This window comes from Typha angustifolia, chromosome 10 (genome assembly GCF_048772165.1).
Source record: "Typha angustifolia cultivar Huaian chromosome 10, ASM4877216v1, whole genome shotgun sequence".
Taxonomy (NCBI): domain Eukaryota; kingdom Viridiplantae; phylum Streptophyta; class Magnoliopsida; order Poales; family Typhaceae; genus Typha; species Typha angustifolia.
The window spans coordinates 1839809-1856354 of NC_133248.1; the positions used below are offsets into that span (position 1 = coordinate 1839809).

The 16546-nt window shown below is 34.8% G+C and overlaps 1 protein-coding gene across 1 annotated transcript; it reads right to left on the reverse strand.

Moving 5' to 3' along the window:
- Positions 1-10012: 10012 nt before the first annotated feature.
- Positions 10013-10795, reverse strand: LOC140768360 (protein CURLY FLAG LEAF 1-like). Its single transcript, XM_073108614.1, has 2 exons — positions 10634-10795; positions 10013-10324 (listed from the first exon to the last, which is right to left on the reverse strand). Exons 1-2 carry the CDS (start codon positions 10793-10795, stop codon positions 10013-10015), a joined length of 474 nt encoding a protein of 157 aa, XP_072964715.1.
- Between the last annotated feature and the right edge of the window lie 5751 nt (positions 10796-16546).

A 16546-nucleotide genomic window follows, 5' to 3' on the forward strand; every position in this document is an offset into this window, starting at 1 on the left:
CTTAAAACAGAGATAAATAAGATTGTTTAGAACTCTTACAACACTGATAGCCTTCACCAATTATGTGAAATGTACTGATCTTGTACTTCTAACTGGATAATACTCAGCAGTTCCCACTAGATCGTATGTAAAGCCCCATCTGACTATCGAAAGAGATACAAGGATCTCATATTTTGACTACTTAGAGAAATTGTAATCCGATCAGGATATTTATGAACATAGATAAACTCAACCTGACAAAAATTCTTCACTATTTGCTAATTAAGGGGCACTGGTGTGCGCAATGCCAAAGCAAACAATTGTAATTTGATACAAGATAACTACAATATTTATCTCCTAAAATAAGAGCAACAACATTTTAGACGCATACAGCAATTTAACTCCTAAAGAATGAAGCCCATGGATCCTTACAATACTGTCCTCTTGATGTGGCTGTCACACGTCCCAAAGACAACTAGGGACCAAGATGGCACAATCACAAGTAATTAGTAGTGATCATAGAAAGGTACCTCTTTGTGTCTGCAGAGGAACAAGATGAATGAGCTAGTTGTAATGCTTATCCAAACTGGTACTGAGAAGATCAAAGTCCCCATAGCAAATGAGAGAAGGAAGGTGGCTGCAGCATATAAAAGCCCATCTGAACTCCACTCAAAATGATCTCGCTCCTCTTTGTATTTACCTGCAAACAACAAATTGATATATTCAGAAAAAAATAGAAAGCTGATTTCACTATATGTATGTTATCTTGTCAAGGTTCAGAATGTTGAAAAAGAAAAGCAAATTACAATCTAAGTAAATAACCTCACAGTTCTTTAAAATAAAAGAACTTTGGATGAAGTGGAGACTGGAGAGAAGAAAAACTGATTTAACTATGACTATTCAGATGTTTTATTTTATATGTAAACAGGAAAAGAGAATAATAAATACATAACACAAAATTGTGGACAGTGGCAAACAACCTCATAATATCCAACTCAATAGTATGATAACCCAGTATTACTTGAAAATAAAATCTTTAGAAATTTCAGACTTACGAATGTGTACGTCTAAGAAGAGCTTATGGTTTTTAATGAACATTGACATAATAAAAAACAATCAATACATCTTAGCTGATATTTTAAGTGCTTGTATACCGCTTTGCTTATCACTGCAAGTGTTGCCATAAGACATGCAACAATAACATTGGCACACAATGTCCCAAAAGAAAGCCATTTGAGTAATCTCTTTCTTCCAGCCCTTCACCATTGAGCCTGGCCAAGTACCAGCACGCCCACACACCTGGAGGTGCAAACAAGCAGCCTAACCACAGTACCACACCATCACAACTTTTATGCAACTTTTGACATAATTGCCAACACCACTGCATGCCGCCCGCCACTGTCCACTATCCACTGTTCCAAATTGCATATGCTTCTTCCTGGATTCTTACCAAGCCATTTCAGATACCATTTCTGAAGTCCCTCAGCTGACTCAACACTGATTATGAGGGACTCATTTTGGCACTAAAAATACCTACAAATAGAAATGAGGGGTGTCAAACTATAAGTTCTACAAACTGGGAAGCACAGATACCGCAAAAAAGGGGGAGGAATCCATATCCGATATGTAACGGATACTGATACTGATACTGGCTGGATATGGCCCAGATACATATCCAATATGTTTTTGAAGTATTCAAAATTAAAATGCTTAATTTTAATTTTCAGATACAGCTGGATAGGTTAGGGAAAGTTAGGGATATGTTTTGGGCTTATTAGGTAATCGGGCGGGTCTAATTTCATAAACCTGTTAAGCTAACCCGTTAACTTAACCCATTATCCACCTCCCCACCTCCTTTCATTCTCCCTCTCTAATCGATTTGTGCCTAGCCCCTCTACGTCTCTCCCTCTCTCTCGTTGACCGAGACAACGTCGTTCTCCCCCTCTCTCGACGAACGAGTCGATGGCGGCAACATCCTCCCCCTATCTCGACGAACGAGAAGATGATGACGTCGCTCTCCATATCTCTCTCGACGAACGAGCCAACAATGACGTCATTCTCCCCCTCTCTCGGCACACAACAGCAACGAGCCGAGAACGACGCCGATTTTCTTCTCTCACTCTCTCACACCTGTATTTCTTTTCCCTCTAGTTGTCTCTCTTTTTTTCCTCAATTTCTTCTCTCAGTTTTTTTGCAATTTCTTCTGAGTTTCTTCTCTAAATTTTCTTCACCTAATTTCTTCCACTTTTCCCTTCTCAATTTCTGTTTTCAGTTTCATTTCACAGTTTTTTTTTTCTTTTCCTTTTCTCAGTTTTTTCTCCCTTGTTCTCTGAATTTTTTCTCTGAAATTGTGCATTTTTTTTTCTTTGGATTTTTCTTCTCCTATATGTTAAATTGTTGTGGAATGGTTAGTAGAAATTCTCTCTTTTATTGCAGAGAAGAAAAACCAATTATATGTTAAATTAGAATGTTAGAATGCTTATCTTAATAGTAACAGTTAGATTATTATCGTGTTAGAACTTCTCTGTTTTATTTTTACCACAGGTAAATGGCTATTAAAGGCATGAATGCTAGTACTACTAATGTGGCGGCAGAAGACAATGCCCCACTTTGAAAATATGTAACTAAATTGGAAAAGTTGAAAGAAAGATGATGAAATACTAGGTTTCAGTGCAATTATTGTCAGCAAATATATATAAAGGATCTCTTATAGAGTAAAGACGCATGTGATGAGAATTAGTGGATACGAAATCAAACTACGTCCTAAAGTAAATAGTCACCATATCATGGAGATGAAAAGGATTGAGGAGGAGGCTGAATTAAAAATAAGGAACTCTATGCCAAAATCAATATCATTGCCAAAGTCAGTTCAGCATTGGAACTTCTAGTATGCCCTTTGGAACTTATTTTTTAATATGCCCTATAGACCAAAGAAGAGAAGGACAACTAGAAAAACAGCTCTTGAAAAGTCATTTAATATAGTTTCTCGTAATCAATTACACCTAGAAATAGCTATAATGTTTTACTCTGCTGAGTTACTTTTTCATCTTGCTAGGAATCCGTATTAAATTAAGTCTTATAATTTTGTAGCTAACAATCAAATAGTGCATTATTTGCCTCCTGGATATAATCAAGGTTCCCACCCGTTAGCTTTAACCCTAATCTCATTCCCACTCATTAACCTTAAGTCATCTTCAACCTCAGCATATTTGAACCTACCCGAAGAAGTAAGATCATTCCATTTTGACAAAAGATCATACCCAAGTTCAATAGTTTTGGTGCCGAAAGGTCAAGGAAGTTAGTGACCTAATGACAGGGTAGCTGGTGACCGAAACCATGGTGAACAACAGCCAACCACAACCCGATTCCTTAACCAAACTCCTCACAGCCATCAACTTCTCTAGCGATGCCATTACCGCCAGTAGTGCTCTCCGCCAACGGTGTCACTGCTAGTGTCACTCTCCACCAACGCTAACACTGCTAGCGTTGCTCTCCACTAAGGGTGGCAAAAGTTGACCCGACCTTATAACCCGACATGACAACCTGACTTTTTAAAAAGGTTTGGGTTTAGTCTAATTAGATTCAGGTCATAAACGGGTCAACCCATCTAACCCAATTATTAAATGGGTCATGTTCAGATTTATTACCTCAACCAATTAACATATTTATGACTTGACCCGTCAAACAGTTCACTACCCGCCAACCAGTTTATGACACAATAACTCATTTATGACCTAACTAACCTGTTTATGATACCATTAACCCATTTATAACACAAAAAGTCCGTTTATAATCTGAATAAACCCGTTTACAACCCATTTATAACCTGAATAATTTATAAAAATAAATAAATAGTTTGTGCCATCTGAAGACCTATTTATGACCATGTAACCTGTTTAATAAACGAATCATGTTAGTGTTTAAAAATTCTGACCCGTTTAATAAACGAGACATTCATATTTGCATTATCATGACCTGACCCGAATTTGACACGACCCGAGCCCGGCTAACACCACCTGATTGCCACCCCTACTCTCCAACACAACCAACGCTATCTTCTCTAAACTGCACCACCTTCCATCGCCTACTCGTAGCCACCAACCCTATCTACCACTGCCACGTCCCTATCGACTCCTTTTCTCATCCCCATAATCGGTGTCTTTTCTGAAACTGAGGACAAATCTTGATATAAAAAAGATTAGGGTGTGAAACCCTAGCTTGAGGGTGAAGGTATAAAACCTATTCATAAGTATGATGATGTTTGGCTTGACTGAAGTGACCTAAAAAGTTAGGAACCTAATAGGCTAGAGTAGTGTGAGAAAAGTTTCAGTCCACTGCTCGAAGTCACTAAGGATAAATCTTATCATCAAAAAAATTTTGGTGTGAAACTCTAGCTTCAATTGGAGGTGTGAATTGTGAAGCATATCCCTAAATATGATGATATTTGGCTTGATCAAAATGACTTAGAGTGATAAGAAACTATTGGACTGAAGCCATATGAGTGTTGCAGGGGATACACTCAATAGAGTTGAGCTCTCTCCCACCCGAGGAGAATAATACGAACAACACTGACATATTACACGAGCACATGTATCAGTGAAGTTCCTTGTTCAAGGAATTAGTCTTAAGTCAATTATTTTATTGTACATTTATTATTTATGGTATTTAGAGTTATATTTATATGTAACACTGACATATTACATGAGCACATGTATCAGTGCAGTTCCTCCTTCAAGGAATTAGTCTTAAGTCAATTACTTTATTATACATTTGTTATTTATAGTGTTTAGAGCTATATTTACATTTTTACAATTGTTCAATGTGTTATTTGCTTATTGTCATTTGTGAAATCTATAAATAGGCCAATTTTTTTACTTAGTCGGAATTAATAAAGAAATGAATTTTTTTGAAATTTACTTTTGGGTGTGAAACCCTAGTTGAGGATAGAGGTATAAAATCTTATTCCTTTCCTTTTTCTATCAATCGTCATTCCTAGAACCCTCACAATTTTATTGTTTCACATCAGATAGGTTGATTTGTGGAGGAAGGAGTCATCAAAGGCCTCAAGGTGGAGTTGCGTTAGGGGTAAGAATGGATCGAAAAGTACCTGTCGAATAGTGCTCAAATCACATCCGGATCTATATTTTTTATTTAGATATGGATACGAATATGAATATTGGACAAATAGCAAAATTTAAAATTATATCTTAATAAAATGGATATGAAAATTTATCAAATATGGATTAGATTTTAAACAGATGCAGATATACATCGAATAAAAACCATATCTTAATGAATATGAATACATATTGGATACTAAGAGTTCATTCGAAATCTTCATTTACCACATAATACTAAACATTAATAGATAGGAGTAGGCAGGTAGATGATCCATCCAAAGCTTCATATGATAACATCCACATGAAATAGATAGAAATAAGTGAATAAGAGATATGATGTACATACACCATAAAGAGAAAGTTGAGGTAAAGAAACTAAATTAATCAACTAAAACATAAAGTAAAAGCTAAGATTAAAATGGACAGTGGAGCTCTATGAGTGTTTTGTAGAGGCAGTGAATCCACTCGGAGGAGCAGATAGTAAGTGTAACGATGTATAGCTCAGCATTTTTAATAAGATAAATACAAAGGTACCAGCTAATATTAAATATCCTCTTGCAGAAGATACCAAAATCAGTCATGAGGCTCATGGGCCATTCTGTTTCCTAGACATACAGGCTGAGTAAGAATCTTCAAGCACAAGCTAATAGTGGAAATATGAAAAATGGTAAGACTCCCCTTAAGTTCAAAATTCAAACTAGGTTATGGAAAAAGTAAAGATTACAAATACAATAGATGTACCATTTACAGGTTGCACCCTGACAATACATAGAACAACTGAAGCCAATGGATCATCAATGAGCCACTTGAACATTGGAACCAGACAGACAAATAAGAGACAGTAAAATGTACTCCATCATTGTGCCATGGTATAATTTACTAACTACATGCTCATTTCAGAACCATGCAGATAAATGAACTAATGAAGCACTTCAATTGCAAATTGAAATGCAGAGGCAGCTACCTGAACAATTAGAGATACTTAATAGAGCTCACTGTTAATATTATTTAATAAATTGGTGTTTCATATATCCTTGGAAAGAAATTCAAAGTTCAACTAAGTTTGACATTCTTGTTATTGGGAAATATCGTGCCAAAAATAAAGATTGAAGAGTCAGGAGCATACTACTTTAATATGCCAACCATATCTAGTAGTTACTGGTCAATAGAAGTAAAAAAAGTGAAATTAAAAGGTCAAAAGTTCACTTGTTAATCATTAAAAGGCAGATAAAGGTTGCCTTTTATAAATTATATTGCCGGCTACGTTCTTATCCTTTTGTTGTACTAGATTCAAGTGTGGCACCCGAATTGTATCCTAAATTAATTTATGCTTAATGTGATCAAAATCCCTCTTTTTTGTTAGAAATTGACAGGGAGGAAACGCAGACAAAGAAAAAACAAACTCACTCGGGCGAAGACCGAAGGGTCGTGAGGCGGCGTCCGGAGGAAGCGGCAACCGGCACGGTGAAGAGGTCGGAGAGAGTGAGGGGGAGATGGATATGGTGGCTGATGAAGAGGGAGTGAGGGAGAGAGGTAGAGAGAGATGGGTTTAGTGTAGGAGTGAAAACGGGTTGGATTAACTCCAACCCGACCCGCTATTCGACCCGACTCGGATCGGATTCGGATAAAAAATTTCTATCCGATTCGGATACGGATAGAATTTTTGAAAAAAATTCGGATACGGATTCGGATACGGGTCGGATATATTTTTTGGATTCGGATACGGATATCGGATATCTGTTTACCTGCATATTTTTTTAAATGATTTACAATTTTTAGTTTGCTTATTTAAATAGTAAATATTAATATTATTACTAATAATACATTATATATTATTTATAGAGATTTTTATATATTTGACATACAAAAAAATTATTTGTTGTAAAACTCTTAATAATTTTGTGTTAATTATATTTAAATAAAATATTATAATTATTTTAAATTTAATCAATATCCGTTTAAGATCTGATACTTTATCTGAAAATTATCCGTATCCGTCTGGTTAGGATATGGTTTTAAATTTTGCTATCCGTCTAATATCCGTATCCGAACTAAAAATACAGATCCGGATATGAGTTGAGCACTATCCGATCCGTTTTCACCCCTAGTTTAGTGGTGGCTGATGGCGGAGTTAGGACTTACGGGTGAGGGTTTCTGTTAACGGGTCGAATAGAGTAGGATTTTTACTTAATTATGTATACCATGTGAGTAAACGGATATCTCAGCAAATAAATTATACCCGTATCTGGATCAAGATCTGGTTGTTTTTTAAATTACGACTCGTATCTGTATCCTTATTTAGGTCGGGTAGGCGGTAGCTCATTTAACCGGTATCCAATCCGTTTTTGAGTTAGTTAGCGGGTCAGATCGGATCAAATTAAATCCAATTATCCAATCCATTTTCACCCCTAAGCTGCGGCGTGGTGGAGTCGTGGAGAAGAAGTCGAGAGGTGGCAGATTAATATAGCCAAAATAATTAAAAACTTTTAAAAATGGTATCCCATTTGTGGAAGAATATATATATATATATATTAAGACTTGATACTTTTGCCGGTTAATTTTTCCAAACTATTCATGGATTTACAGTTTACACCTTGTCATTTTAATATTTATGTAGAGGTTAACTTTTATATCTTTCGGGAAGATAACATAAAAAATACTATTTTATCAAGATTAATATATTTTGGTTAATTTGCACGAAAACACACTTAGTTTTTAATTCTATCAGCCAAACTCATTTCTGTTCCCCTTTGCAATTAAGATTTTTTTTTTTTCTCCTTTTCCTTTCAATTTTGCCGTTCTAGTAAAATGAGATGACTCGACAGTTAAAAAACCGTGATAAAAAATATTTTTTGAATAAAATAACTCATTATTAATCGTAAATAAATAACAAAAAAAAAGGTTTTTCCTAAAAGTCTCATCTTGGGTTTAATCAAAACTTCCAAGAAGTAAGACCTTCTACTATATTATTTTGGTTAGGTGTCTTAAATTCTATCGGTCCGTATAAAATAGTTTTTACTTATTTAGCAATGTTAATATATATATATATATATTAATGTTTTAATTTTAAAATTTTGTGGTTAGTAATGTTTTGAGGTTCTTCTATACCTTTTTTTTTAGTTTATCGATTTCTTTGGAATCCTACAATTAAAAAGAAAAAAAAAAGTAATATAGTATATATCCACTTTGTAAGGATATGTGGAATTATTTATTAAGAATATCTTCTTTTAACTTCTGGGACTATTGTTAGGGTTGTTTTATTTGGTGTAGATATTCTATTTCTTATAGTTAATATTGCGATCACTAATTTGTTCGACTATACTTGTAAGTTCTAAAATTAAGTATTTCATTCTTAATATACAAACACTGTAATTTAATAACAAAGTTCGACGTAAGTTAATTAAATCTCATTGGTTCAATTAGAATGAATTTCATCGTTCAAATCCAAAATATGTTTATGATAATTCAGCAATGTTACTCTATATGTTCAAATTCAATATATTGAGTATTTAAAGCATCTTTACTAATGGTACAATGAAAAACATGATGACTTACGTTAACATATCATTTTGTTTCTTCATCCCAAATGACTACATAACTCAACAAAATAACAAAGAGAGATAATATATTATCAGAATATCACTATTTTTAAGTAATATTACTATTTCTAAAAATATTAATAAATATATCATGGTTGTCCAAAGAGAATAGGTATTCAAATTGGCTTCAAAGTCACCTCGAGAGATTTGCAGTACTGGAGAGAATTTGGGTTTCAACTCTAAATTAAACATTATTGTCTATTTATACTTTTGTAAATGATACTATCATTCTCGTCTTGTAAAAAAATATATCTTTTTTCTCATCCAAATCAATAGCATTAGTATAATAAAATAAATCCTCATACTATGGTTTGATAGTTGTTCCATTCTAGCACAATATATAAGAGCGGGACAAGATAGAAGAAGATAATTTCTATCTTAGAAAGAACTAAGATATTTAAGAAGAAGAAGATAAATGAGTTAGAGATATGAAGACGATCAACAGGTAGCTTTCTCTTTATTTCTACATCGTTCGATCATTTAGTGAGACATTTGAGTATGAGAAAGATAATTCCATCAGAAGGTAGTAAATCTTTTGCTTAGGTGACATTGTTGATTGCAATTCATGGGTGATGTTTTTCATAGCTAAACAATGGTAATGTGATACAAAAGTGGATGCGGCCAAATGTTAGATACTATCCATCAATTCTAACCTTCTCTGAAAAAAGAAGAATATATTTGTCATATACTTTACCTTTTGCTCTAATAGTATCACTTCCTATGTATAATTGATATTTTTCATGATGTAAAGGTAAAATTTACAAACACCTTGTGCTTGAGAAAATTTTAAATGAGAAAAAAAGGATTAATAAATTTTTTAAAAAGAAGTCAATTTGAAAAGAATATTATGTAATACTCACATAATATAAAAATTAGATATGCTCTCATAGCGACTTGTATGAAAATGACAATGATACCCCTATAAACGGGTGTCGAGATTGACAACCGACAAGAATAAAATAAGAGTATATTTGTTAATTACGTTATATCTATTTGCTTCCTAAATAGTATCGCTAGTAAATATTATAGACTCTTCTCACAATGAGAAAGGCGGAATTTAGACACATCCAATACTCCGGGAAATTTTAACATAAAACTTTTAAGAACAAAACCACATAATTTTTTTTTTTGAATAGTTTAGGAGAAGCAGAACACAAATTTTTTTAAATGGTATTTATTTATTATTAATATGATCTTTCATTACTTCCACCTGGGGGGGGGGTGTACATAGGTAGAAAACAGAGCTACTTATGAAAAGGTTTCAGCACTTCCTATTCCTCCTCCCCTGCTTATCTCCAAAGCATCATCTGCTCATCAGGCGCAGCCGCCCTCCTCGAAGAGGACGAGCTTTCCACCACCGCACTTAGGACATTTCTTCACACTCTTCGCAACCATCATGTATTTGAGGCATGCAGTGCATCCAATCAGAACGAGGTACTCGATCTCAGTTGGTTCTACTTTGGGGGATGGGTTGATGACAACAGAGTTCAAGGACTGGCTTCCACTCCCACTGCTGTTTCCATCATCAGACTCGTCGTCAGAGTTTGGTTCAGTGATATTTGGCATCTCAAAATATTTGTTGGTCTTCTCACCAGAGATCATGTTGACATAGTAGATTTCTCCAGTCTGTGGAATAAAAACATAACAATATATACGAGTAACAACTCCTTTGTTCAGAAAGTAAAAAAATGACGTTTTGAAATGTCAGAATGGAGGAAATACCCTTCGAAATATGCACACACACACACACAAAAAGAACAGAAAATATAATCTTGTATTGACTCTGTTTCTTTGGCAGAGTGTCTGCAAAACAGAGACTAATGAGAAGAATAGAAAGAAACTTTTTGAAATGTAGAGATATATTGGCAAGGTATTGGAAAGTTGAGTTTATAATTTTATGAGAAAAAAAAGTGGGGATGATGATTGATAGATAACCTTGATATCTAAACATTGCTCCCAATCATCTGGCAGGGGAGCTTCAGAGTTCAAATCAATGAGCATGTTGCGGAGGTTCCTTGGAGGCTGGGGTGGCAGCTTGACATCTTTGGCGAAGGTCTTCAACTTCTTCGCTATATCTTCAATGGTCAGAAGAACCATCGTCGATTAATAAGAAAATAGTAGAGAGAGAGAGAGAGGCTAATTGGGGTGTGGTGGAGAACAAGAAAGGAACTCGGGTGGGCTTTTAAAGAGGAAGGAGGGGGGGAGGCAATTAATTCAATGGTGTACTTGCAGATTTTTGTTGTTAATGAAGTGAGATAAATTCACTTTCTTTTGAATGGGGTTTTACAAAATTGTCCCCTGATTTACGAGAGAAAAATACAGAGCATCTTGTTTGTTTTTGAATGGATTTAGGAGGGAGATGAGTTGTGACTCAGTGAGTTGAGTTCACTCAACTTGAGAAGTTGATGGACAATAGAAGATTTTATATTATACAAAAGCCTAAAATGATACCAAATCATCTATTCATAGTTGTTTTCAGTAACTTTAGTCTGCTAGAATTGGAGGATCTATGTCACCAATTATCAAAACGGCGTCACTCCGAGTACAAGTAAAATGAAGTAAATTGCCCGAGTTACGAAATATTGTCATGAGTACAATTCAAATGCGCAAGGCGTTATTGGTAATTTACTGCGATAGAGTCAAAATAATAAGTATGAGGGTATCTGCAAAGATGTGCTGGCATATATAATGGAGATAGCACCGAGAATTCTACTGAAGAAATTGAGTAATTTCCACCAAAGCAATTCTCGCGAGAATAGCAGGAGCCATGCAAGTAGATATACTTGGAGGAAGATTTCCTTTAACTTTTATGTAGTCTATCCTTGCATATTAATGTTACATGAGAATAAGACAATTCATTGAAATTCTTATCATGACAGTTATGCAGTAACCGAGGTAGTTTCTGACTATAGACTAGTCCTTTCCTTTTCGGATACTTAGTCTGCGTAAATGATGGTCAAAGACAGCAAATTTGTTCAGTTGTGAATTAAAAAGGTCCTATCCTAGTGGCAAATACAGCAAAGATTTCCTAACAAGTTCCAGAGCTTAATCAAATACCTTGCAAATATCGAGTGAAGAATAGTGTGTGTTGTGTTCCTTTTCTTTGATATAATGCAGATTGAAGAACAGATCAAAGAATAGATATTATCTGAATATTTGAAGAAGATTCATCAATCTCTAAAAAATTCTACCATACTTCCATTCCAAATGAACCTACAAAGGAATATGATAACCTCATGTCATTCTGAATTTCATTATTCAATCTCTTTCCTCTAAATTCGCCTTCAAAGATCTAAGAAGTACCAGCGTTAATTCAGAACAGCTAACTTTGCCTAATCTTCATGTTGAAGGCAATTATTACTTGTCAGTAATTAGTTGTCATCTCCTTAGTGTTTCCTCAAATTGCCTGGCTTCCGTTACGTCTGTCGATTTAAGAATTCAACTTTTCTATGAGCCGTATAGCATATTACGCGTGTTCTGCTTAATAATTAGTAAATTTCCCTTTCCTTTTTGAGTTTTGGATTGCTATTTATTTTCCTCCTTATCTTGGATTTTGTCCATCCCTACAATGGATAATACTGCTATGTCGACCTAATGATCATTTTATTGTAGTTATCAAACTGAAACGACCCCAATTTAATCAATCTCAATTTGTAGAGGTGTGTCTATCAACAATTCTAGTTCCTTCAGGAGTAGAAGTGTGTTGATTTATTCTGTAAATTCACAGTCAACATGAGGAATACCATACTTTAGTGTCCATTGAAGGGCGACATGAGGACTGTATCAAACTTCAGATGTAGATACTGTTAGAGAATTTTGAGAACTTTCAACAAATATTCATTCTTATATAGGAGAACTAGGTTGGCATATTAGAACTTAGCGAAGTAAAAGATCTTTGCATTTTGGTATTGCACATACATGAAATCTTTGGATAAGTTTAAGAATTCAATTCAGTAGGCAGTAGTAGTATATTAAATTGAATCAGGAGTCATGTCTACTTGAGCAATATTGAAATGGTTTGCACAATCATGAAACTAACTTATTACTCAATGACCCACTCAACCTAATCGTCGATACCATCTTTGCTGCATCTGAAATCGAAACAAGCAAGAATTCACTTGTTTAGTCATCCAGCACAGCACACTAAACTAGTACGTGATGAGGTAAATACATTTTAGAAGAGATAAATCAAACACTTACTTGATCACATCATCTCACTCACCTCATTTTGTCACTAAATATGGATAGTTGTTTAGGAAGAGATAGGCCTAGCATGGGGAAGAAGGGCCACTCAGAGTAGCCAAGGAGACTGCCTATGAAACCATACAGAGCTTCCGAAGTATGAGAGATATATTAAACACCAAATACCTCCAAGAGGACATAGGCAAGTCATCCTTGGCTATCAAAGATAAGCTCTTATCTCCATGTAAGACCTTTCTTCCACTCTTGTAGTCTTCAGAGTGGAATGATTTTGCCTTAGCTTCACATGGCTCTACTTATAATGTGCTTCATCCATATATTATTTCTCATATGGCCTATTAGTCTTGCTAATCTTTTGGTGGATTCATAGGAATATATTTACCGATATCTTGAGGACCGACATCTGTGTTGACACCTATCACAAATGAACTTTTCCGTCAGAAGTTGGTCATCGAAATGTGTATCCTCTGACTTGCCTTAAGGCTATGTTCCATTGTGCAAACGAGGGGAGACAATGAACAAGTTTGAAGGGCAAGATGCCCATGATCTCATGCAAATCTATAATTCCATGCACAAGAATATCACAACAGGAAAAAATATTGAGCTATTTTCGTTCTCTAAAATTATTCGATGCAGACATCAACTTGATTCCCACCATAATAAAGTCATTGACATTCACCACTAACCAAAGGTTTGGTTCCATGCAAGTTGGTGTTTGACTTGTGATTAAGATCCCTTGAGGTTCTCTTTCTGAGTGATAGTGATGCATTTGAGTTCTTTTTTTTTCAATTACTTTTAATGAAAATGAAGTGTTTTGATCTATGCTGCATCTTTCCATGCTTATCATGGTACTTATCAGACTTCAGAAGAAAGATAAGTGATCGAGTGTCCAAAGTAATTGTTGAAGCATATTGAAAAGGTAAATAATGACATGCAGTTCATCTTACTAATGAAGTTTGTCAGGCAACAATTTACATTTCTAAATTAACATCAAATACTAAATTTTCTCTTAGATTTTCTTTTATATTTTCCCATACATTCATTTGGTGGAATCATAACTACACTGCTTTTCTGCTACTTATTTTTGGCTGACAATCCCTGGATAAGGATAATAGGAATATATTTTGACATATTTAGAAAGCATCCACTTAATGGTAAAGTTCTTTCAAATTTAGTTTTAATGTTGAATAGTTCATGTTGATTACTACTATAAGGAGAGGAAGGTGTAGAGATAGCATGGGCATCTAGCTTACCTTATGGTTGGTTGAAGAATACTGTGGGTTATCTGAGAATTGTTTGTTACTTTAACTGCTCTAAACACTTCAATACTTGTTACTTAATGAGTCCTTCAATAATGTGCAAATAATCAATGTATTCTCTATGAGGAACTAGACCATCCTCAACTATCTTTATTTGATCCACACATGACAGAATCATGAACCATTAAACGAGGTGTTGGTATAAACTGGCTCTTATACACCGGAAGTCACCGGCTTAAGAATAATCCGGTGGTTTAGAAAAATTCTTGCAGAAATCATATCATTGCAGATAATTTTCTTTGGAATCCCCCACATAAAAATGTATTTTTTTGGAAGGCATGATTACAAAAGTCATAATAATTTTTTTCATTAGGGCCTTATGTATATTTTGGAGATAATGCTTCTGATATTAGATATCATGTTGCAGTTGTACAATGCTCCATTTCTGTACTCCATATGGAAACATCATGAGTAAAAAATTCATCTAATCATGAAAAGAAGAAGAAGAGATTTTGGTCTATCATAGGGAACAAGAGTCACTGAGATTAGCCAAGGAGACTGCCTATAAGACCAAATGGAGATTTTTTCTTTAGCTATCAGAAACCTCCCAGAGGTTACAGGCAAGTCATCCTTGGCTATCAAAGATACTCTTGTTACCATGCAAGACTTCTCTTCTGCTTTTGTTGGCCTTCTCTTTCTTGCTTCTATTGCTTTGTTTCATCCTGTATTTATAGTGATCAAGGACATAGATCATCTGTATTTGGACAACATTCTTTTATTTGTTTCACTTTATGTTCTTTATTGACCTCCTCTTTGGGAATATATTCTTGAGTCATCTCCTTGAGCTCATTACCTGTATCAGTCTACTCCTCTTGTACTCTGTGCTACTTTGCGTAGATAGATAGATGAGAGAGAGGGAGAGGGAAACAGAGAGATTCACTACTTTTTAATGGTATTCTAGCCACAGAATAATGGGTAGTCAAGTTGAGTAATTATGCTCTCTAAGGCCTTACAAATACTATGGGTAGTCAAGTTGTTTGGTTGTTCCAAAAAAGCCTTCCAATTGTTATGGTATCCTAAGCATCAAGTGTAGAGGCCTCTTTCTTCCTTTCTTTTTCTTTCCTTTTGTCACTGCAATTTTCCTCCTTTGGCAATATAAGAGAATATTGACCTCTTTAAAGCAAAAAATGCTGAAAATTCTCATTAGATTCTATTGATTTTGTCCACAAAATGGATGTAGAAAGATTTCAGGAATGAGCATTTCTTATTCCCCTTCAGTGCTCTATGAATGAATTATTATGCAGCGATACCGGCTCCATGCGATAGAATCAGCAGATGACCACTAAGGAAGCTTTGTTCCTCAAGCTTGCAACTGCTTACTTTTCTTTTCAGAATATTTTGGTTATGGATTTCAAGTGTCAGTTTGTCGTCGATGCAACAAAAATAATTACAAAGATATATATCAAGTGAGATATGAGAGAATCAATCAGCATACAGTAGGACGATCATTATCTTTATAGGAATTCATCATAGATTTAATAGGAATTGGCAATGCTTTTTTGAGTGCTGAACACTGAACAGTATCTAAGAACAATTTGTAGATGTTATATATTATTAAACTGTGTTTTCCAGGAAAATCAACAATGGCCAATGAGTGATGAAACTTGTAAGTTTCTGCATCACAGAAAAACACTTCTAATAAGATGACAAGTTGTGATGGATAAGTAGCGAGAAGGGAAATCGAGTGAAATGCGACATGGCTCTTTAATCAACCGCAAAAGATTTCTTGCTTAAAATCAGGTCATGGATTCATATTGTTCATCAAATTTGGCTATTGCTTTCACAAGAATTATAAAAGAAAATCACACATTCATCACCTGACTACTGACCAAGCCAGTGAATGTTTTGCATATGAAACGTGATACTCTCTGGAAAAGAAATTAACCACCAGAGGACATACTCAAACTAGTGCACCAAGCATCCTATCTTTTAACCTTTGCATTTTAGATTCAGAAGAACTTCCTTTTGAGCAAGTCATTACATAAGGAGATCAATGCTTGAGATCTCATAGAATTCCAAAAGATGCAGCAAGAAAAGATCATAAGCACTTCAAACTTGTTCCATCCAAGTAACAAACAACTGATCTATATGACAAATCAAGAAGCTAAAATCTTAAATAAAAAAATATATATATTTTGTATTCATGCAGGCTTTAACTTGATCTAAGTCTGTCCTCCTGCTCATTGTCTCTGAAATCTGAATGATAATTTATATTCTCTAATTTAGCTGTATTCATTCTCCTCCTGTTAAATAACTCTGATAAGATTGCTCTTCCTTGTACTGGAGTTTTTGAGTTTTTATTTGTAGAGCATTAAGTACTATTACAAAG